The sequence below is a fragment of the Mauremys reevesii genome, linkage group 3, assembly GCF_016161935.1.
Source record: "Mauremys reevesii isolate NIE-2019 linkage group 3, ASM1616193v1, whole genome shotgun sequence".
Classification (NCBI taxonomy): Eukaryota; Metazoa; Chordata; order Testudines; family Geoemydidae; genus Mauremys; species Mauremys reevesii.
This window is the reverse complement of record NC_052625.1, coordinates 156164408-156186454: the sequence shown is the minus strand read 5'-3', so window position 1 is coordinate 156186454 and position 22047 is coordinate 156164408. Positions and strand designations below refer to the sequence as shown.

Genomic DNA, 22047 nt, shown 5'->3' with positions numbered 1-22047 from the left:
CACCAACAAAGCAGGTGTTTCTTTGGGTGATCAGAAGACAACCCCATTCTCACAACTCTCCTTTATTCCGACCCCCACCCCTCCAGCAGTTGTGCTATTTGGCCGCTTGCCTTGCAAACTCCAGCCTAAGCAAGGGGCAGCTAACGGTGGGGCTGTTCGGACATTTGACAGCATACCCACCCACTCAGCCCGCCATCCCCTACCGCGGCCCTCGGGCATCGTCAATGAACGCAGCCACCAGCACAACCCAGCTGCGCTAAAATGGAACTTTAAAAAAAATCACGAGAAAATAGCCGCTTCCCACAGTCCCTCGCCCTGCTGAGCGATTTAATGTGATCCCAACCGGCGCCCTATCTCTGGCGATGAACAAATAAGGTGTTAATTGCAGCCTCGCTGAGAAAATTGCTATTGTTCCACTCAGAGGCAGGCGGCAGTTTGAAAGCGAGGAGATGTGTTTTCCTTGCAGCGCTATATCACTTAATCTGCATCGCGGTGGCATATTGACAGCTCCGGGGGGCGGGAGGGGGGTTGTGCTTTAAAAGAAAGAACAAGAGGAAGGAGATCAAGTGCTGGATTTACTCCCTCCTCCCCTCGCCTCCCTCCCAGCCTGTGAGTTTCTCTTACACTCGGTCGCAGCCAGCTCCAGCTGTGGGAACTGAGGCTGGAAAAACCTCTCAGCCGCAGAAAATAACGTTTTTCGGACGTGCTTGGTATTGAGTAGCCGTGACGTGCAAGACGCACCGCGGGCCGGGTCGCTGGAGCCGAGAGGGGAGTCTCTCTCTCACACACACACACACACACACACAGAGAGCACTGAGGAAGGAGAGAGGCGAGCCGAGCGCCCGGGCTGGAGCGGGAGAGCGGGGCGCGCAGCGCGCGCGCGCTCCCACGCAGCGGAGAAGGAGAGCGGGGCCCGCACCGCACCCCCCACACGCTGGAGGGGGATTGCGGGGCGCGCACACCCCACCGGCCGGGGAGCCGAGCGCACAGGCGCACACGGGAGCGCGCGCACACACAGACTCTCTCTCACACGCTGACTTGCTCTCTTCCTAACACACACACACACGCACACACACACACGCAGAGCTTTACTATCTCTCTCCCGCTGTACTCCCTCCTCACTCAGCAGCCAAACAGCTTGCCGACACCACCAGCCAAGGATTTCTTCCCCCGGCCGCTGTCCGTCCATCAGTACCTGAGGGGGGAGGAGGAGCAGGGAGAAAAGAGGAATAAGAATAAGTATATTCGTAATAATAACAACAGCCCAAACCCGCCACCACATCTGCGTTAGGGCAGCAGTAGCCTGTAGGTCTCCTCTCAGCTCATCGCTTGCCTGGTATCTCCGCGGATCGGTTTGTTGGGTTAGACTTTAGTTCAAGTTAAAAAAAAAATCTTCGCTGTTCAGCCAGGTCCATCCCCACCCGCAGTCTCTCTGGTCTGGGGCTTTTTCTTTCCCTTCACATGGTGGATTTGGTGGATCCGGAGCCAAAGCGTTGCGCGTGCTGGGGTTTCCTCTCTGCCTTTTTTTTCCCTCCCTTTCTTCTTCTCTCCTTTAAATCTTGGTTTTGAACCTGAGCCTGGGAAAATGGGAAACGGTGCATCCGACAGAAGGGGAATCTCTCCATCACTGTTGTTGGGACGTGTGCCTGTGGTGCTAGTGGTTTAGAGAAATAGCCTGACAGCTTTCGGAGTGGAAGGTAAGGGTATCCAGGGGCATTTTCCATTTCCCATTTCCAGGGATTATGACTGTAGAGCGGTTAGCTCGGGATTCCGGGGAGGAGGAGGCGGTGGCGGTGGCGGTGGCGGAGGAGGAGGAGGACAGGCTGTTGCTGAACGATAGAGAGAGCCTACACATGCAGAATTATCTCTGCATTTAGTTCTACCCTACAGTTTAAAAGTTAGAGAAGTCGGGTTTGCGACAGGTCTGCTTCCCTGAGAGTAATTTCCATCGAGACCAAGAAAACCTGAGGTTTGTGCATGGCTGGGGTAATTTTATGGGGAGGGGGGAATCTTAGCTTAATAGGAAGTTAAAATAAGGGAAGTCAGTAGGTCTTCTGTTGGGGAAAAAATAAGTGGAGTGATGGCGCCGTCTATGTTCGACCAAACTACAGTGTCACCTAGAAAATCAGTTGGGGATTATCCAAACTAAACGCCTGTTTGCTTTTCAGCAGAAGAGATTTCTTCCAAAATGGGCAACCTTAAACCTTGGTGGCCATTCTTTAACACCCCCCCCCCCCGAAAAGAAAGATCGTTTAATCTGAGTGCCTGATGCTTTCCCTGAGCAGCCCCACTTTTGTATTTAGCACTATTGTAAGCAAAATGAAATCCTGCCTATTCATGCAGAGAGCGATAATTTAAAGCAGTATTTTGTTCCAATAGGTTTGCATGAACAAACGTAACTAAAATGATGGCTATTAGACTTGGTTTCCTCATGGAAAACAGCCTAGCACTGCGGACGTCTTTATTTTTCTAGTGCAAATATTGCACAGGAGGAAAAGTCAGGGGCTTTTATTTTAAAAAAAATAAGAAAAAAACCCTCTTTGGTCTCCAGATTATAATATTAATCCTTTTTCATGGGTAGAATTCCTAATTTAGACACTTATTGTCACATTGGCTTTCAACGCCTACACCATCCTAAATAATACTGCGCAGGGCTGCATTGCCTGCAAAGTGCTACAGCAAATTTTGTAGAGAGGAAATTATTTCCAGAACTGCCTATTCATTTCTATTTAAAAAAACGTTAACCGCTCTCTCGACCTTATTTCCAGAAGGATGAATTTGTTACTCAGTGAGATGCACGTTCGAAAAAGGGAAAATCCAATAGTTTGGATAGATCCGGCGGCAGCTCCGATTTTGTTTTAAACCGCAGCTATAAAGAGGGTTAGAGTTGGTGCTGCTTTGCCCATCTCAAGATTTAGAGTTTGAATTATAATCTGGGAAATACAAAAATCTGTTACAGGGAATTTAATCCGCCGATTTGTTCTGTGTTATGCAATGGGGGACGAAAGATGCCTTGCCATTGGGGGGGGGGGGGGAGGAGATGAAAGCTAGGCAAAGACACACGTTAAAACTCAGTAACTGTGTATGTGTCTGTATGTCTGTCTGTTTACAGAGCAACAGTGGAAGAGGCTGCAATCTAAAGAGTTTTTTAATTAACTTGGCATCACTTTTGTCTGCTCACACTTGTAAACAGAAAGCGAAAAGACACTCATTGATAAGAGATAAGCAACTTCTCAAAGGTTAAAGCTGAAAACATTCAAGTTTTATTTTTTGGATAACAGAGGTAAATATAACCAAAGGTTCACTTTATTATCCTAGGCCACTGTTAGAGAACAGAAGATGTCAAGGCTGTTTCCGCGGAGGGGGCCAATAAAAGCTTTAGTTGGAGATACTAGCAGAGAAAATGTAATCTGTCTTTCATCATTCAAGCGCACATATGCAAAATACAGTAGATAACCATACTGTACAAAACATTCTTAATAAAGGGCAACTTAGAGGCTCAGTTCGGTCCAGTTATACAGGTCCTGCTATAGCATTGCTCTCTACACAGCTCCTTTGGTTATAAATACTAATATACTTATCAACGTTATCTACTCCAAGAGGTTATATCACATTGAAATGATTATCTTTAAAATTATTGGTCTCAATGGCGGTGTCAGGCAACCACAATTTCCATTTATCTAACCATCTATATTTCTTTCCCGGATAACAGTTTCGAGATTTTATTAACACATATTAATCTCAGTGTTTCCTCTCCGGATTTTCTTTTTACAGAGACCTTTGTATACCAGGTGGCCACTGCAGAGGCATGTAGACATATGGGAGATAATGTTCCATCTGTAGCAAATAATAATTTGTGCATTTTTAAATTATGACTGTAATTCATTACAATTACTTCTCAGACTTAATAGAAAAAATAATATGTAACAACAGCTGTTACCAGCTTTTCTGATCTGGTCTAGTGAAATTCTGAGCATATATATAAACGGTGCCTAGGCTGTTGATTGACTTTTTAAAAAATAAAATTAAATAAATAAATATACACATAGTCCTTCTTCTGGTCCACCTGATTAAAGTCTCTGACTTTTATCTAAATTTAATAGTTCCAGATCACGCCAAATACATGCTAGACAACGGAGGGCATTCCACTTAATAATCTAATAAATGTTATTTTTTTAATTTGAATTTAGGGAATTTGACTATTGTGATGGCCACGTGATGGCGCTGTTCACACAGCATCAAACAATTTCCTTGTGTTAAAAATAAAAATTACTTGCCCTTCTTTTTGAAGAGGGTTCTAACTGGAATCTTGAAAACAGCTGGCTGGAATATTGGAAGGAGTTTGATTTTCAATTGTGAAGAATTCTACTTGCATTTTTGTTTCATTTCATTTTCTACAGGCCAAATGACATAGGATGAAGGCTGTTCGTAATTTGCTGATTTATATATTTTCCACCTATCTACTGGTTATGTTTGGATTTAATGCTGCCCAAGACTTCTGGTGTTCCACGTTGGTGAAGGGGGTCATTTATGGATCGTATTCTCTAAGTGAAATGTTTCCTAAAAACTTTACAAACTGCACTTGGACGCTGGAAAATCCAGATCCGACGAAATATAGTATTTACCTGAAATTTTCCAAAAAGGACTTCAGCTGCTCCAACTTTTCTCTTTTGGCTTATCAGTTTGATCATTTTTCCCATGAAAAAATAAAGGATCTTTTAAAAAATAACCATTCTATAATGCAGCTCTGCGATTCCAAGAATGCTTTTGTATTTCTGCAATATGATAAGAATTTTATTCAGATACGCCGGGTCTATCCCATCGATTTCCCAGGATTACACAAAAAGGAAGAAGACCAAAAATCCTTCTTTGAGTTTTTGGTGTTGAATAAGGTGAGCCCGAGCCAGTTTGGTTGCCATGTATTATGCACTTGGCTAGAGAACTGCCTGAAATCCGAGAACGGGAGAACTGAGTCCTGTGGGATCATGTATACAAAATGTACCTGCCCTCAGCATTTGGGAGAATTGGGAATAGACGACCAGTCCCTGGTGTTGCTCAGCAATGTGGTGCTGCCCCTTAATGAGCAGACGGAGGGGTGTCTGACCCAGGAGCTGCAAACTACCCAGGTCTGCAACCTTAGCAAAGAAGCTAAACGGCCGCCAAAAGAAGGTAGGTGTTTCTAATGGGGTCTCAAAGGTCTATTTCAATCTCAAATCACTATCTAGGGTTCTGCTCTTGCCTCTCGTTGATAGTTAAACGTATCTGTATCTGACTTGCACTCTCCACTAGTTGTGGGGTCTGCTAACCTCCAGCCCGCTCCCATGAAAGGGCTAGGGGGAACTGCAGATACATCCTCCAACCACTTACAGGGAGGAGGATGTTATTTTAAATTTAATCTCATCTCCAGCATACAATTCTGATTCCTACTAAAAGATAATTTATACTTTAATGGGGATTTAAGCTGTCGCTGTTCTCAGCTCTCACTTATAATAATGCGGACACGTTGTGAGCCAGTTCTCCCTCTTTTATTGCAACCACCCAGCAATAAAATCTTATTCTCTTTCATGCTACTCTTTGACTTTGCAAGGAAGAGATTTCCAAAGGCATGCGAGCAACCCAAGTTAAGTACCAGAACCCTAAACGCCAATAAGGGTCTGACCTCAAAACTGCGCAGCACAAGTACCAAGTGAATAGCAAATCCTGCCTCAATTTGTGGCTCGGGGAGACATATTGCATCGTGCAATGTCACCCACGTGCTCCCTTGGTCAGTAGAGAGACGCACGTGGGCGGCCCAGCTCCAGGGGAGATGATGGCTTTGCACGTGTGCTAATAACACGCGGCTGATATCTTAATCACCTGAGTTTGGAAAAGCGGGAGGGCGTGGAAGGCCCGGAAGCTGTGGATCCGGTCATCAGAGCAGCCACCCAATTATAATAATTAGGGTCTAAGTTCCTTTTTCGTCTTTCTTAATACCTGGTGTTCTGGTCCTATCAATGTTTGGTGTACGGAGTAAGGGCAAGCTGATTTATTAAAGAAGATCCTAGAGGCACGCTGTGGTTTGGAAGCTGCAGGGAAAGCGATACACGTGAGGTCAAAATACAGTTATCAAATGAGAAATGCAAAACAGAGAAATCTCTAGAGATAAGGAGAAAAGCCGCCGCCTGGCTGGGAATTGGAGCTCGAGGGCAGCTATTTGAGAGGGTTTGAATTTGCCCCCTGCACAGGCATGAATCACTGAGCCAAGCTATTGCATTTTAATGCAGGAAATGTTTCCTCTCTCCCTGGTTTCTGCATGGCCACAAAGCTCCCTGTCTAGGAGCCAAGCTTCCAGCCCCTGTAATAGAAGTTGCCTTTGTGGAGGAATGTAACATTGACACGTTGTTAAGAGAGGATTTTCTTTAAGGGTAGCCAAGCCTGAGCGGTGTGGGAGAAGAACAGCTGAACTACTTACTTCAGTTGTACACTGCCAAAGGCACTTTGAAGAAACGGGGGGAGGTGGTCGGGGGGGGGGAGGAGGAGGTTCTCCCCTGGTTGTCCTGCGGGTCAGTGTTTCTCCAAACGGTTAACAGCTCGGAGAAGAAAACAAAGTGATTTTAAATTACCGGAATGCTTGTCTCTTGTAAAAGTCCCAGAGAAGCCCTTGCAACAGTAGGGATGGTATTTAGCATCATTTAAAGCTAATTAGTGTCCCTTAGAATCAGAAACTTCCCCAACAATGTGATGTTAGAAGCTGACTATTAAGACAATTAAGCCGCAGAAAGTATCTCGGCTTCTCTCTGCGCTCTCTGCGCGGAGTCTGGGGAACCTATTAAAGTTTCCAGGCGCTAATTGTTGGGAGCGTTGGGGCTTTAACCTACTCCTGCGAGCAACTATACAAGCCCCCCGCGTCCAGTTTGCCCACTGAGCTTCTCCAAAGGCAGCAGCTGGCAGGCAAAGTTGCTGCCTGCGCAGTGGGGGTGATTTACTGAGAATTTGCTTGTCAGGATGGTGAGGGATGCATGAAGATAGCGCTAGGATTTAGAGGGACTGTAATGGGGCTCCCAGCATGTTTTCTAAACGAATAATAGCAGTTGTATTAGAGACTGCAAAGATAGGTTTGCTGTTTTTCCGACGGAGAGAAATATGGAATAAAAATGCCGGGCCAAAGAGAAGGGCCTAAGTATAGCAGTCCTGGTGTTAAGGTTGCCCACGTTTTAATGGACCTGAACAAATCAACTTTAAATGTCAATGGGCAAACATATTTGAGGCTACTCAAATAACTAGCATGGCCCCCAGGCTTGGCTTTCCACCTGCGAAAATCCAGGTTTTCTAGACAGAAGTAATAACCTGACTGAAGGGGTCACGCAAGAAGAGCATTTGTGGTATCATTCTTCAGCGGCTGCATTTTGCACATAATGAAATTTTAATTGTGAGATGGAGCTTCCCGTACCATATTTTTATAATCCATTGATTGCTTCATTTTATGGGATAGAAGGGGTGAGAAATTCAAGCATAGAGATATCAAAATCATGTTTGCAAAATCTGTCCAGGGTTTTTCAAAATATGCTGAACTTCAGAGGAATGTATGTGTAACATACTCAACAAAGATGTTTGTCAAACTGTGCTTAGTGGACTGAAGAGACAAAGCTAGGGACAACTAAGTTTTATTTCTGCATCTTGGAATATGAATATCTAGAACATGCTTCAAAATGTCTTTCAATTATATTTTATTTTAATTCTTACCCTATTTATGTCATTTCAGGATCATTATATTACTAGGTTAAACTTCATTATTAAAGGGGAAACTCCCTAAATGTTTTGTAGAAAGAGAAATATTCTTATTTTTTTCCCAGTGTAGGTGGCAGCTTGTTTACTTTATGTTGTTGGGATATTTAACAGAATAATATAGGTTTTTTTATATAATTTCATTACTTTTGTACAATTGGATTTGATTAATTAGACTGTTATCTTAAAGCTGTAATGTATTTTATCAACTACAAAATTAAGGCTTTGAGGTAACTTTTAATAGCAGTAGACTGCTTATTTTGCATTCAAGTTAAAGTATTTGTTTACCAGCTTTTCCTGTGGATACATCTACATGAGAGGTATTATAGTTCTGTGTTTTCTACATGTAAACCATACACAAAAGTTGTACCAATGACTTGCCACTGAGTTAAATCCATGTCACTTAAATATTTTGTATGTAAAATTGTGATTTATAGGTTGTGTGTGACATCAATTTAAGATTCAAAATGTAAATTATTCTTTGCATGAACATTATGAATTTTGCCACTTGTATCTGAAAACATCTACACATAAGATGCCAAGTATGATTCTGTGGGTGCGCTGATTCAGGTTAGACCAGAAGTGTTAAAAATATTTATGTTGAACAACCCAGACAAGGACAGGGAAACACTGTTGACAACTGTAGTGGTAAGATAGTACCAACAGTAGTTTTGTTAGTGTAACTTGGAACTTTAGTGGGAGTTGAGGTTACTCAGCATTTCTTGGGATGAGGTCAGGGCCTTGCGGGATTGGGCTTCGAGGCCTTGATCTTCAAAGATATTGAGGCTCCTCATTTCCATTGGAATCATTTCTCATAGCATTGTCTCTTGTCTCAAAGCATTCTTCAGAGGTTTATAATAGTACTAAAATACTTCAATGATGACTTTTTAGGACAGATTTTGTGGAGGGCTGACAGCCTTCTTCAGTGTGATAAATACTCTCAAGTTCTTCAGATTCTCCTCTGTTGGGCCTGACCATATGAGGTGATAAGCCAAACTGTTCTTTATGACTACAATTTAGAATAAAAGAACAGTCATACTGGGTCAGACCAATGATCCATCTAGCCCATATCTTATCTTCCAACAATGGCCAGTGCTAAGTACTTCAGAGAGAATGAACAGAACAGGCAATCATTGAGTGATCCATCATCTGTTGTCCATGCCCAGCTTCTGGCAAACAGAGGCTACGGACCCTCAGAGCATGGTTTTGCATCCCTGCTCATCCTGGCTAATAGCTATTGATGGACCTAACCTCCATATTGTATCCTCCGTTTAGAAGCACCTAGAAAAGAATGCAACTGTTTTCACCTCTGAAGTTTTTCACTATTTTGAAAGTGCTAAATGACTAAAAGAGATTAAAGCCAGAATTTTCCCCTCCTACAGCTTGATGTATTTTACCTGAGAACCACACGATGGGTAGTTGTTTGTCCAAGGGGGGGGGGGGGCAGATGTTCAGCAATAGGAGGAATTAGCTCAAACAAGGAAGCTGTACCTATTATCTTCCAAACAATATACTTCTGGAAACATGTAGTATAACTAGTACTTCTGCAATACATAAACAAGGAGTCCGGTGGCATCTTAAAGACTAACATTTATTTGGCCATAAACTTTCATGGGTAAAAACCCCAATTCTTCAGATGCATGGACATGCAGATACCGTCCATGCATCTGAAGAAGTGGGTTTTTTTACCCATGAAAGTCTATGCCCAAATAAATCTTAGCCTTTAAGATGTCACTGGACTTCTTGTTGTTTTTGTGGATACAGACTAACACGGCTGCCCCCTGATACTTGACTGCAATACATAGATCATTTCTCGTGTCACTGATCCTAGCAACGTGAAAATGGGTCACATTTTTGTTAAGATGCAAATCCATTGTACTTGAATGTATGTAATGTACAATCAGTCTTTTCTTTAGTACTACTTTTGAGAAGTAGCACTACTGCTATTTAGACTGGACAAAGCACTAGCAAATATACTGTATGGATAATTGCTGCACTGGAAGGGGACTGAACTAAATGACCCAATAGGGTTTCTTCTCTTGATCTTGTATGTTATATATGCAAGTTTTCTCATGCAGTTTTTAGTCAACATAAATAGGACCCTCTTCCACAATTGTTTCATACATGAGTAAGCACCTCCATAAATTCAGCAGGAATAATTTGCATGAGTGAGGGTGAAAGGCTCAGGATTATACTCATGGTTACTACAAGGAAATATTACATTATTTTGTGTTTTATAATACTAAAGTTTGCAATCTTATTCCACATTCTTGTCTCATTACAAACAATTTTCTTCAGTACTCTACCGCCATAGAGCAACTATAGGCATTTACTGCTCTTCTTCAAAGTAATTCTAGCTAAGGGGGAGGGGATGAGAAATTCAGATTAATTGGGTCTTGGCAATTGGCAATCCAGGGCTGCCCTTTGGCCTGATTTTGCACTACTTGCTCATCCACTGTGAAATGATTTCAATGGGATTTCTGAGTACACAGGAAATGTAGTGTTAGTCACTTTGTCACAAATTCCAATAGCATATGCACTGGCATCTGAACACATCAGTGGCAGGCTCTTTTCTGATTTCAGACATAAAGATACCAAGAGAATCAGAAAGGGAAGACTTACTGTACCACACTTCTCCTTAAATTCACACATTTGATGCACTATTCCATGGTAGAAAGTGTGCAAATTACTTGTAAAGTTTACATAGAATATTTATACATTTATACACTTCTGTCTATGACAACATTTTTGTTTTCATATTTGAGAAGTAAATGAAATGCAGCACTGCCAAACCTGTCCCAAGGCCAACACAAGATTGCTACCATATAGCAATAATGCTGTATTATATAATATGGCTTCATCAAAGAATTAAAATGTAAAGTTATAGTATACGAAAGGTGTAGAGGAGGGGAAATATGCCCATTCAGGACCAAAAAGGCAGAATGGAGCCTAGTATATTTATATTGGGATATGCAATATTTAATGTGCAACTAGTATTCCAGTCTAGATCGACATTTAGAAGGAACTAAAATAACTAATTCTATCTTCCAAAGCATTGAGTCAGTACAAAGAGCTACTTAAAAAGCTTTTATAGGAAAAGAGTGAGTGTGTGTGTGTATAGTAGTTCTTTCATCCATGACCTTAGAATGCAAGTTGTGATGGGAAGATAAGCATAAGTGGAACACTACACTTTTCAGCTTTACATGGATGGTTACTAGAAGAATTAAATAAAAATTTGATACAAGACATTCTTAAAAAAACAAAACTGGCATGTTGTTTGCAAATAGCTTGATCTCACCAAGAATATAAAATACAAAGAAAGAAGTGAAATTTTTATACGTGAGGCTGATTCTTGATAAAATGAACATCCAGGTTATTTTCTTCAAAAATTAATGACAATTGCATTTTTCTGCTCACTTGGTCAGGTCCAAAGCCCACAAGTCAATTAAGAAGTTCCTGTTGACTTCACTAGACTTTGGATCAGGCCGCCTACTATGAGTTATTTCATTAGGTGGTTATAAGCAACTCAACTCCTTATGATTTCAGTGGATGTTTGTTATGCTTGCACCTCTCACAATCAGAACCTTGAATGTTTGATTTCAGATATTCTTTGAAGTAAACGATAGCTTTGTGAAAGGAACATGTACTGATCACAATATCTTTTAATTAGTATACCTACTTTTGTTGTCAAGGATTACATGCTGTTATTTCTAATGATTGTATTTTAGTCTAATATATTGATCATTTCCATTCTTTTATTTTAGCAGCTTATAAAACCTTACTACTTGTTTGTTTAAAGTTTAAAGTTTAAAGTGAGTGCATATAAAAATGCACTCACACTTTCGCACAGCCACTGACTTCAGTGGAATTTGGGTCAGCCCTTGAAAGAATTTCCTCACACCCTTGAAACAGAGAATAACCCTTCACTCATCGTCCGTTACCACAGGAAAAGCCTGAGTTAATAGATATACTCTGCAGTATTATTAATGAATATTTACTAGTGATATATAAATCTGAATACCAAGTCTGTGGTGGCAGAGATTCAATTTTGTGTCTTGTTTGGCAGTGCTTATGTGAAGATGATGGGCAGCAAGTAGCTTCTTCAGGCTCAGTCCTCCTGTTGGAGTCAATGGAATTTCTGCCTTTCACTTCAATGGAAGCAGAATCAGGTCTATATTGTTGTACAATAACTGAATATTTTAGTCTTTCAATAAGCTAATTAACTGTAAAGTGGATTTGGTGGGCCTACTAAAATAATACAGTATAAGTCTGGCAACCACACCACCAGAGCCTCCCAAAAACTGGCTTCTATGGTCTGCCTCAGAAGCTAGAACCTTTAATTTTTTGCTTGAGTCAAATCTTTTTAAAAAAATGTACTTATTTGTATTTCACTTGTGCAACTGGGACTAGGATCCACATTATAAGAGACAGTCCCTACCCCAAAGAGTTTGCAGTCTCAATAGAAAAGGTAGACAAAGGTGCCCAGTTACACAGTGGGATAGGCATGAATAAAACTCAGGTCTTCTAGCTCCTAATCCAGCAACCTACCCACTAGACAACACTGCCTCTGCTACAATACATTCATGTTCACATCTCAGACCAGTAATGGAATCTGAATTAATTCTCTCCCGAGTTATTTAAAAAAAATATTATCCCATCTTGACATCTATCAGTATTGCAGTTTTGTTTAATTTATAATTTGTAAAAATACATTGGCAGCTCTATTTAACATTTCAATATACACAAAGCAATTTATTCTGAGAAGCTCTTTCTTCTTGAGGAATTAATTTTATTAAGTTTATTCAATCACGGTATGGGCTTTATCAAAGGATTCAAACTCAAAATTGTTGTGGCTCTGAAATTTCAAACTGAAGTTTAGCTGTTCATCTATAAATATGCAGTAATTGTAATAAAACAAAGGTCACTGTAGAATTCCTTTGAGCTTCATTTGCATTCTCTGTTAACAAGAAATATAAAACATGCTGTAAGCCAGGCAAAGTTGAATATGAGGTATAGTACAAGTTTACAAATTATGCATAATTGATTTATAAATATTACAGTGTCTGAACCCCTTTTGTTTCTAGTTAAGTTCCCTGGGGGAAGAAAATAGGATTTTTCAGGCTTGTATTCAGTTTTGTTAATCTATTTGAGGCGATATTAATTTCACATGAACTTTATTTATAACACAATTTTCTGATGGGCTAAACTTCATTAGAATTAATGAAAACAATTTATAATAAACAATATATAATGTGGGTGTTGGTTCTTTATTTTGAGGCCAATATTACAGTTCTTAAGACAAATTCCATCTACTGTCAGCAGGAATTTTGCCTGAATAAGGACATAATTATTCATGTTTATTACAGTAGTGCCTATGTACCAGACAGAAAGGGGGTCCCACTGTGCTAGACACTACTCTAGCACAGAGTACTAGATTGTAAGCTCTTTAGGGATCGGACTATCTGAACAGACCAGCAGACAGAGTGTGGGGAAAGGGACATAATTCACAAGTGGAATGAACAATGTGATGGCAGCAAATGGCACATTAGCTCCAGGTTTTTCCATCTTTTGTAGGGGTGGGCTTAGCTAGAAAGGAATAAGATAAATGGACTTATAAGCAGAGGGAAAGGAGTGTGATGCTTCCTGGGGGTACCCAAGGATGTTTCTCTGCCTGACAGGGGTCACCTCCCTAACAGCACTAGCCCTGGGCACAAGCACTCTTTTCGCAGCCCACACAGGTTCCACTGTCCCTCTGCAGGTTAGTGGTAGGCACACTCCAACCTCAAAGCCCTCCAAGCATCTCCCTGGTGTGTCTAGCCTCTGTTCCACTGGGCAGTCGGTGTATCCCCTGCTCTTCTATTTCCCAAGGAACAGTACACCACGGTTTACCAGTTACACCTTGGAATACAGCTCTGCTTAATGCTCACCACTTAGATTTGTTTATAGTAGAAACAAGAGAAAATGTATTTAACAAAGAACAGAGATTTGAGAAAAAGCCAGTAGAATGAATGGAAACAAATGGTTACCTAGCAAATAAAATCATAATATGTTTTCTAGAGCCTAAATAAAATTAACAAGATATTGTCATGCCCTATAAAGCAAGAAAGCTCACCCAAAATCCTTCCAACATATTACAGCCAGGCTGGGCTGTCTTCTTGCCTTCTCAGTAGAAAGAGAGTTTTTTCCTCTGTCTTTATGGTTAAAGCCAAAAAGTCATTGTCTGCACTTGAAAACAGGACAACCCCCGCTGCTTGTGTTTGCCTGTCTAGAACCCCCTAGAGCAGGGGTTGGCAACCTCTGGCACGCGGCTTGCCAGGTTAAGCATCCTGGTGGGCCAGGCCAGTTTGTTTACCTGCGTCATCTTCAGGTTTGGCCAATCACGGCTCCCACTGGCTGCGTTTCACCGCTCCAGACCAATGGCAGGAAGTGGCATGGGCCAAGCAGGGCCCGCTTTAGGGTGAGTCCCACGATTCCTGGGAATCAGGCCCTGTGCATAAGAGGGCCCTGCAGCATCCGGAAGAGGTGCTCCGCACCCTCCACTGAAGTGCCACCGGAAACAGCAGCGGCAGCTCAGTCGGTTGCCGAATTGCCTCTGCTATCTTCGGCGGCAGCTCAATCCCTGCCGCTGTCTTCGGCAGCATTTCGGCGGCAGCTCTTTCGAATTGGGCCCCGCATATCCTAAAGCCAGCCCTGGGGCCAAGGGACATGCATTCAGCGGCGGGTCCCTTAGTCCCTGTCGGAAGACATGGATGTGCAGCTGGCCCTGTCCCCCATCAGTGCAGCAATTCTTACTTTGGCTACCTCTACCAGCTGGAGTCTTATAAGGCAGACATGATGTACAGTGCACAATCCCTCTGTCAGGAGCACACGACTTCATATTTCCTATTAAACGTGTCCAGGCTGCCCTCTTACAAGAACTTTTTTCTCAGCATTCCTTTCTGGATCCAACCATATACATTTGGCAAAACAAAGCTGCTGCAGCCCTGAAGTAGCCATTTTGTAACTGATTGCTACCTGGTATATCTTCCTCTCTTCCAACAGATAGGTACTCTTTAACTCCTGTTATGTTTTCCCCCAGTGTCCCCTTTTTTGTTCTTGAGAAGGTGGTACATAATTTAAACAGAGATATTCATGCTAGTAGGTTTTCTTTAATGTTTATGTTAGTGGACAGTGCAGAACATTGCAAAGCAAATTGCATAAATGACACCATAGCTATTTCTTTAACTGTCTTCTAAATGTATACAGTAGAAGCTTAGAAGTGGGCCATTTTCAGTTAATTACAAAAGACACTTGAGAGTTAAGTTGTGTCAGCAGTGCTCAGTTTAATGAGAGCTTTAAACTTATTATAAAAATCTTTGATATGGCAGAAAAACAAAATATCGGATATAAACTTTGAGCACTATTTGAATTTTTCATGGTGGTTTGATGAAGATTGAGTTCATACAGCGAGGATAATAAGAGTTTTAAAAATCACCCTATTTGGTAATTTTTCATTGAATTGTCCTCTCTATATTTTCCCCCCAAGAAATCTAAACCACTCTGTTATTTATTCTTTATTCACGTTACTGCTCTTGATGTGCTGATTGCTCAACTATTGGTTACCCAAGGATAGTGATTGTCTATAGAACATTTTATAACTGAAAGGCTGAAAATTTGTGAAATAAGCTAAATCTGATTAATTTGACAACAAATCTGCTGCTGTGAGAATGCCTCATGGAGGGGTGAAGGGAGAGAAGTGAGAAAAGCTCTGTCACTAACTACTGTCTATGGCTCCCAAGAAAGTTCTCTAAAGTGTGAAAAAGTAGATTAGGAGTTCAAATCTCACTTATTCTAATGGCTGTATAAAGTATTATTGACTCAGGCTATTAGCTCCAACCTAGAAAGCAGTCAGGGAAGAGCTGTTGAAAAACTCTTCCACTCCATTTTTTAAATTAGTTAGCAGTTAGTCATCCCCACTGCTCTTCACTGCCTTCGACTAAACCAGTTTTGGTTATCCTGTCTTTAACCATAATTAACCACACTTCTCCCCCACAGCCTGGGATAGAATCCAGGGTTCCTGATCCCCACTATTCTACAGCTGCCTAATAAATAGTTGTACTAACCCTCTGTGAAAGTGGGCTAGGCCTCCTCCAGTGACTGGTTTACAAAACAGGTAACAATTACTCCTTTACATCAAATAGTAAATAAGCTAGGGATGTGATGCTCTAGGGGGGTTCTAATCCTGCTGCTGATTTATGTGGGGGTATCAGGGTTCCCTCCCTACTCTGAACTCTGGGGTACAGATGTGGGAACCCGCATGAAAGACCCCCTAAACTTATATTCCACCAGCTTATGTTAAAAACTTCCTCAAGCCACAAATTCCTTTCCTTGTCCTTGGATGGTATTACTGCCACCATCAGGTGATTTAAACATTCAGGGAGGGGCCACTTGGAGCCGATCTCTCCTCAAGTCCCTTCATCCTCTTTCCTGGGGGTGGGGGGCTTGAAAATAATAAATCAAGCGATAGATTAACAAAGTGAGTACAGACCAAATGCCTGGGTTTTAGGACATTGAAAATCAATCAGGCTCTTAAAAGAAGAATTTTATTTAAAAAAAAAAATTCACACCTGCAAAATCAGGATGGAAGATAACATTACAGGGTAAATAAAAAGATTTAAAACCCAGAGGATTCTCCTCTGATTCTGCTTCCCAGTTACAAAGCAGAAATAAAATTACCTCTTAGCATAGGGAAAATTCACAAGCTAAAGCAAAAGATAATCTAATACATTTCCTTGCTATTACTTACAATTTCTGTAATTTAGATGCATCATTTCAGGATCTTTTTAGGAGATGTGTTTTTCCTGCTTGGTCTCTCTCTTTGTCCCAAGAGGTCACACACAAAGAGAGCACAAACAAAACCTCCCCCCCCCCCCAGATTTGAAAGTATCTTCTTTCCCCATTGGTCCTTCTGGTCAGGTGCCAACTGGTTTAATTGAACTGATTAACCCCTTACAGGTAAGTGATTCTGTACCTCTGGCCAAGAGGGATTTTATATTACTGCATACATAAAGGTTTTTACCCTTCCCTTTATATTTATGATGGGGGGGATCATGGGATTCAGGCAATGAGAAGACCCCTTTTTTAATACATTTGTACTTCAAAACTATGATAATCTGTAAATTTTGGTGTCACTTACCAAAATGTATATTTCAGTCAGTTGTTATGTATTTCACTTGAGTAACCTGTTGGTCAGTGTGTCTTATGCATCTCCCTATGTGCCCAGTCCACAGGGGATGTGAGTCTGTGCAGTTCTCTTCTTGTGAACCTGGTTCTCTGGAACAAATGCAAAGACTTGTGCTTTTACCTCTGAAGCTTATGAGGTTAATCCAAGGCATTGGCCAAGATGATGGCCATCATACTTGCAGTTTTCTCACATTGATACTGACAGGGATGGAGGATCTAGAGGAAGGAAGAGTAAAATAAGCACATCTGCTAGTGCAGTACAGGCATGCACAATTCTGCCTTGGCTCTTAGCTATATGCAATTTCAAGCTGTACGTGTGGGAAATCCAAGCATGCCATTAGCTAGCATTTAAAGACTTTTTTCTTCAAATGAGGCCAAGACCTGGGTCTTGCAAGCACTTACAGACATGAGGATCTTTACACACATGAGTAATCTCATTGAAATCAGTGGGATTCTTCATATAAATAAAGTTACTTATATGTGTGTTTTCAGAATCAGGTCCTAAAATATGACATTCAACCACTCTATATTAAAAAAATGTTCAATACAGAAAAGCAGTATTAGAACAATGTCATTCTTTATTAGTAGTATAGCATTATAAATGCAGGAAGCCAAACTATAGATGTTTATTATGAAGTTATCTGGGAAGGCAACAAAAATTAAGGGAAATTATGAACACTGTGCAATATTAGCTAATTAGACTTTTGTTAACATTTCCCTTTAGGAATGAGCATGGTCAGTTTACCAGAGAGAAGGACAATTTTGAAAAAACAAAATGTTTTGCCCTCAGCATCTCTCTCTCCTATTATGTTTTCAGAATTTAGATAGACTTTTGCATCCTTTGATAATTAATTTTCTATTTTTTTTGCATGATGCGAGATATAAAAGATTTTTGAACATACTGGATAGTACCCAGCTCTTTTTAATATAGGTTGCAATCTTATGATAAATACAAACAGCTGAAACTTTGGGTACTTTACCATATTTGAGTAGTCTAATCTTATAGTGAATTTTGCAATTTCCTCTCCCCTTCTTATTTCTTTCTTCACTTATTAATTAAATATCCAATTCTTCTTTCCCTCCTTGCCTCAGAGGTGATTTCATATACTGTCTTCACCTAACGTCTACAATGACTTTTCAAATCAATTCAGTTTTATAGATCTATCTCTAGTCTGTTCTCAAGGGCTAAGAACTGTATAGAATTAATCAGTTAGAGTGGCACCTATTGTCTTTATTGTCCTTTTACTCTGTGGGCCTTCTCTAAGAGGTTTTTTTTTTTGTGGCATTTAAGACAGAGTTTCAGGATTCTGAAAGCATATGTACTTTTATTAGATAAAGAAAAGGTAATACCTCAAACGGGTTTATTGATTTACACTTGACTAATGCATCACAGTAGATCCACCTGGATAAAAATGGAGTCATTCTAGCAGCAATTTTCTGGTTTCTGGATATGACTGGATGTTCTGCTGGAGAAATGGGTGTTTAACAGCTCGTGGTCTTTTTCTGAACATGATTTCATGTTAAAAATAAAATTTCCTTATCCCATATATTTTGAGTATATGAAGATATTCTGCAAATATACTTGTGTGAGAAGTGGACAGATGGGCATTGGAGGCTGGCATCATTTTCAGAGCAGTTGGAGTGACCCCTTAAGATTAATATGAAAGAATAAAGAGGAGTTCAATTGTGAAGGCACATGAAGATGGGGACTGGAGGCTTGTATTTAGTGTAATGGAATCTTAGGGTATGTCTACACTACGGGATTATTCCGATTTTACATAAACCAGTTTTGTAAAACAAATTGTATAAAGTCGAGTGCACGCGGCCACACTAAGCACATTAATTCGGCGGTGTGCGTCCATGTACCAAGGCTAGCCTCGATTTCCGGAGCATTGCACTGTGGGTAGCTATCTTGTAGCTATCCCATAGTTCCCGCAGTCTCCCCTGCCCATTGGAATTCTGGGTTGAAATCCCAATGCAAAAACAGTGTCGCAGGTGATTCTGGGTAAATGTCGTCACTCAATCCTTCCTCCAGGAAAGCAACGGCAGACAATCATTTCACGCCCTTTTTCCCTGGATTGCCCTGGTAGACGACATAGCATGGCAATCATGGAGCCCATTTTGCCTTTTGTCACTGTCACCGTATGTGTACTGGTTGCTGCTGACAGACGCGGTACTGCACTGCTACACAGCAGCATTCATTTGCCTTTCCAAGGTAGCAGAGACGGTTACCAGTCATATTGCACCGTCTGCCATTGTAAATTGGCGATGAGATGACAGTTATCAGTCGTTCTGTACCGTCTGCTGCTATCATGGGTGCTCCTGGCTGGCCTCGCTGAGGTCGGCCGGGGGCGCATAGGCAAAAATGGAAATGACTCCCTGGGTCATTCCCTTCCTATGTTTTGTCTAAAAATAGAGTCAGTCCAGCCTAGAATATGGGGCAAGTCTACTAGAGAACCAGAGAGCACAGCCGCTCCGTGTCAGAGCCCCAGAGATCCCGCAGAAATGATGAGCTGCATGCCATTCTAGGGGGTGTCCCTGCAACAACCCCGCCCATTGCTTCCCTCCTCCCCCAACCCTGCTGGGCTACCATGGTAGTGTCCCCCCCATTTGTGTGATGAAGTAATAAAGAATGCAGGAATAAGAAACACAGACTTTTTAGTGAGATAAAATGAGGGGGAGGAAGCCTCCAGCTGCTATGATAGTCCAGGCAGGACATTAAAGGGTGGGGGCGGGGAGAGGAGCCCAGCCCCCACTGCTATGATAGTCCAGGCAGTACAGAATCTTTTCTTTACACATGAAAGGGCGTGGGCTGATACGGCTCAGCTCCCAGTTGCTATGATGAGGACGGTTACCAGCTGTTCTGTACCATCTGCTGGGAATGACCAGGAGTCATTCCTATTTTTACCCAGGCGCCCCCGGCCGACCTCACCGAGGCCAGCCAGGAGCACTCCCAGGATGATGACGAGGACGGCTATCAGTCCTTTTGCACTGTACCGTCTGCCACCAGGGAGGGGAGGGGAGAGGATGCTGCGGTTTAGCGCTGCAGCACCCCGTCTACCAGCAGCATGCAGTAGACATAGGGTGACATTGAAAAAAGGTGAGAAACAATTTTTTTCCCCTTTTCTTTCAGGGTGGGGGGAAGTGTGTAAATTGACGATATATACCCTGAAACACCCGGGAAAATGTTTTTGACCCTTCAGGCATTTGGAGCCCAGTCAAGAATGCAAATGCTTTCTGGAGACTTCGGGGACTGTGGGATAGCTGGAGTCCTCAGTACCCCCTTCCTCCCTCCCTCCATGAGCGTCCATTTGATTCTTTGGCTTTCCGTTACGCTTCTCACGCAGCACTGTGCTGTGGCCTCTGTCTATCATAGCCTGGAGATTTTTTCAAATGCTTTGTCATTGCGTCTTCTGTAATGGAGCTCTGATAGTACAGATTTGTCTCCCCGTACGGCGATCAGATCCAGTATCTCCCGTACAGTCCATGCTGGAGCTCTTTTTGGATTTGGGACTGCATCGCCACCCGTGCTGATCAGAGCTCCAATGCTCAGCAAACAGGAAATGAAATTCAAAAGTTCGCGGGGCTTTTCCTGTCTACCTGGCCAGTGCATCCGAGTTCAAATTGCTTTCCAGAGTGGTCACAGTGGTACACTGTGGGATACCGCCTGGAGGCCATTACTGTCGATTTGCGGCCACACTAACCCTAATCTGACATGGCAATACCGATTTCAGCGCTACTCCTCTCATCGGGGAGGAGTACAGAAACCGGTTTAAAGAGCCCTTTATATTGATATAAAGGGCCTCATTGTGTGGACGGGTGCAGGGTTAAATCGGTTTAATGCTGCTAAATTCGGTTTAAACGCGTAGTGTTGACCAGGCTTTAGAGTTAAATGTCAGAAGGGACCACCAGATCATCTAGTCTGACCGCCTGTATATCACAGGCCACCAACACCTACACGCTAAACCCAACAACCAAAATTAGACCAAAATATTATAGCCCACAGGATACTGGACCATTATGTGCCAGAGGCAGAGAGACTGAGGTGTACGGGTACCCGAAGCCCCTGCAATGCCAGGGAAGTGATTGAGATATACCCAGTTGATCCTGGCAAGTGACCCATACCCATACCCTGCAGAGGAAGGCAAAACCCACCCCAGGTCACTGCTAATCAGTAGAGGATCTTGCTGCTCAGAAAGTGTGTGTGTGTGTGTGAGAGAGAGAGAGAATGATCAGAACAATGAATCATAAAGAATGTTAGAAGCATGGACTTGAGCAGAAAGAGATGGGTATTAGAAAAGCTAGTTCATGTAATAGAGAAGTTATGATGCTCCATTAAATAATTGTTCAGAACTATGGCTGTGATGGGGTGTATAGACCTCACACTAGCTGCTAAGAAGTGATTAATAGGTGTATCAATTACTTCTCCAGGTGTGACTAAGTGGAAAATTAGCAAAAGCTGGGATAAAAGGCAGGGGAGGGGGGAGACTTGGCCAACAGACAGGCTGAGAACTACCTTAGGAAAGCACCTCAGCAGCATGGGAGGAAGATATATGAGGAGACAGAGCTCCAGGGAGAAAATAATAGAATGTGCAGTTTTGTGAAAGATGTGTGCAAACAGACAAACATAGGAGCAGCCCAGGGAAGCCGTGAGGGATCTTAAGAAGTAGATCTTTGCTGGCTTGGTCCCTGGGTTGGAACCAGAGGAGACGGTAGGCATAGGTTGTCTTAACAGCCTCCCCCAGGTGGGGGAGATATAAGCCTTGGCCATAAAGGAATAGGGACTATTGAGTCCTAGGGATAGCTCAGTGGTTTGAGCATTGGCTTGCTAAACCTGGGGCTGTGAGTTCAATCCTTGAGGAGGCCACTTAGGGATCTGGAGCAAAAATTGGTCCTGCTAGTGAAGGCAGGGGGCTGGACTCAATGACCTTTCAAGGTCCCTTCCAGTTCTAGGAGATTAGTATATCTCCAATTATTACCTTTTAGCCCAGATTGGGGCTGAAGATCTGGTGTAAGGTTACTGGATTTTATTTGGACTTTGTGTTACTCCAGAAGGGTTGA

The 22047-nt window shown here is 42.2% G+C and overlaps 1 protein-coding gene across 7 annotated transcripts in view; it reads left to right on the top strand.

The window, feature by feature from the left end:
* The first annotated feature begins 820 nt into the window (after positions 1 to 820).
* The window catches only part of ADGRB3 (adhesion G protein-coupled receptor B3), a 626613-nt gene continuing 605386 nt past the window's right edge, over positions 821 to 22047 (top strand). For 3 of the 7 annotated variants that reach the window (XM_039531244.1, XM_039531245.1, XM_039531241.1), the window contains exons 1-3: positions 821 to 1697; positions 3113 to 3283; positions 4401 to 5169. In XM_039531244.1, the coding sequence (XP_039387178.1) occupies positions 4416 to 5169 (754 nt within the window). In that variant the 5' untranslated portion in view covers positions 821 to 1697; positions 3113 to 3283; positions 4401 to 4415. Of the gene's footprint in view, positions 1698 to 1877; positions 1970 to 3112; positions 3284 to 4400; positions 5170 to 5984; positions 6091 to 22047 lie in introns of those variants that run through there. The other 4 variants (XM_039531242.1, XM_039531243.1, XM_039531250.1 and 1 more) reach the window with 4 other exon arrangements.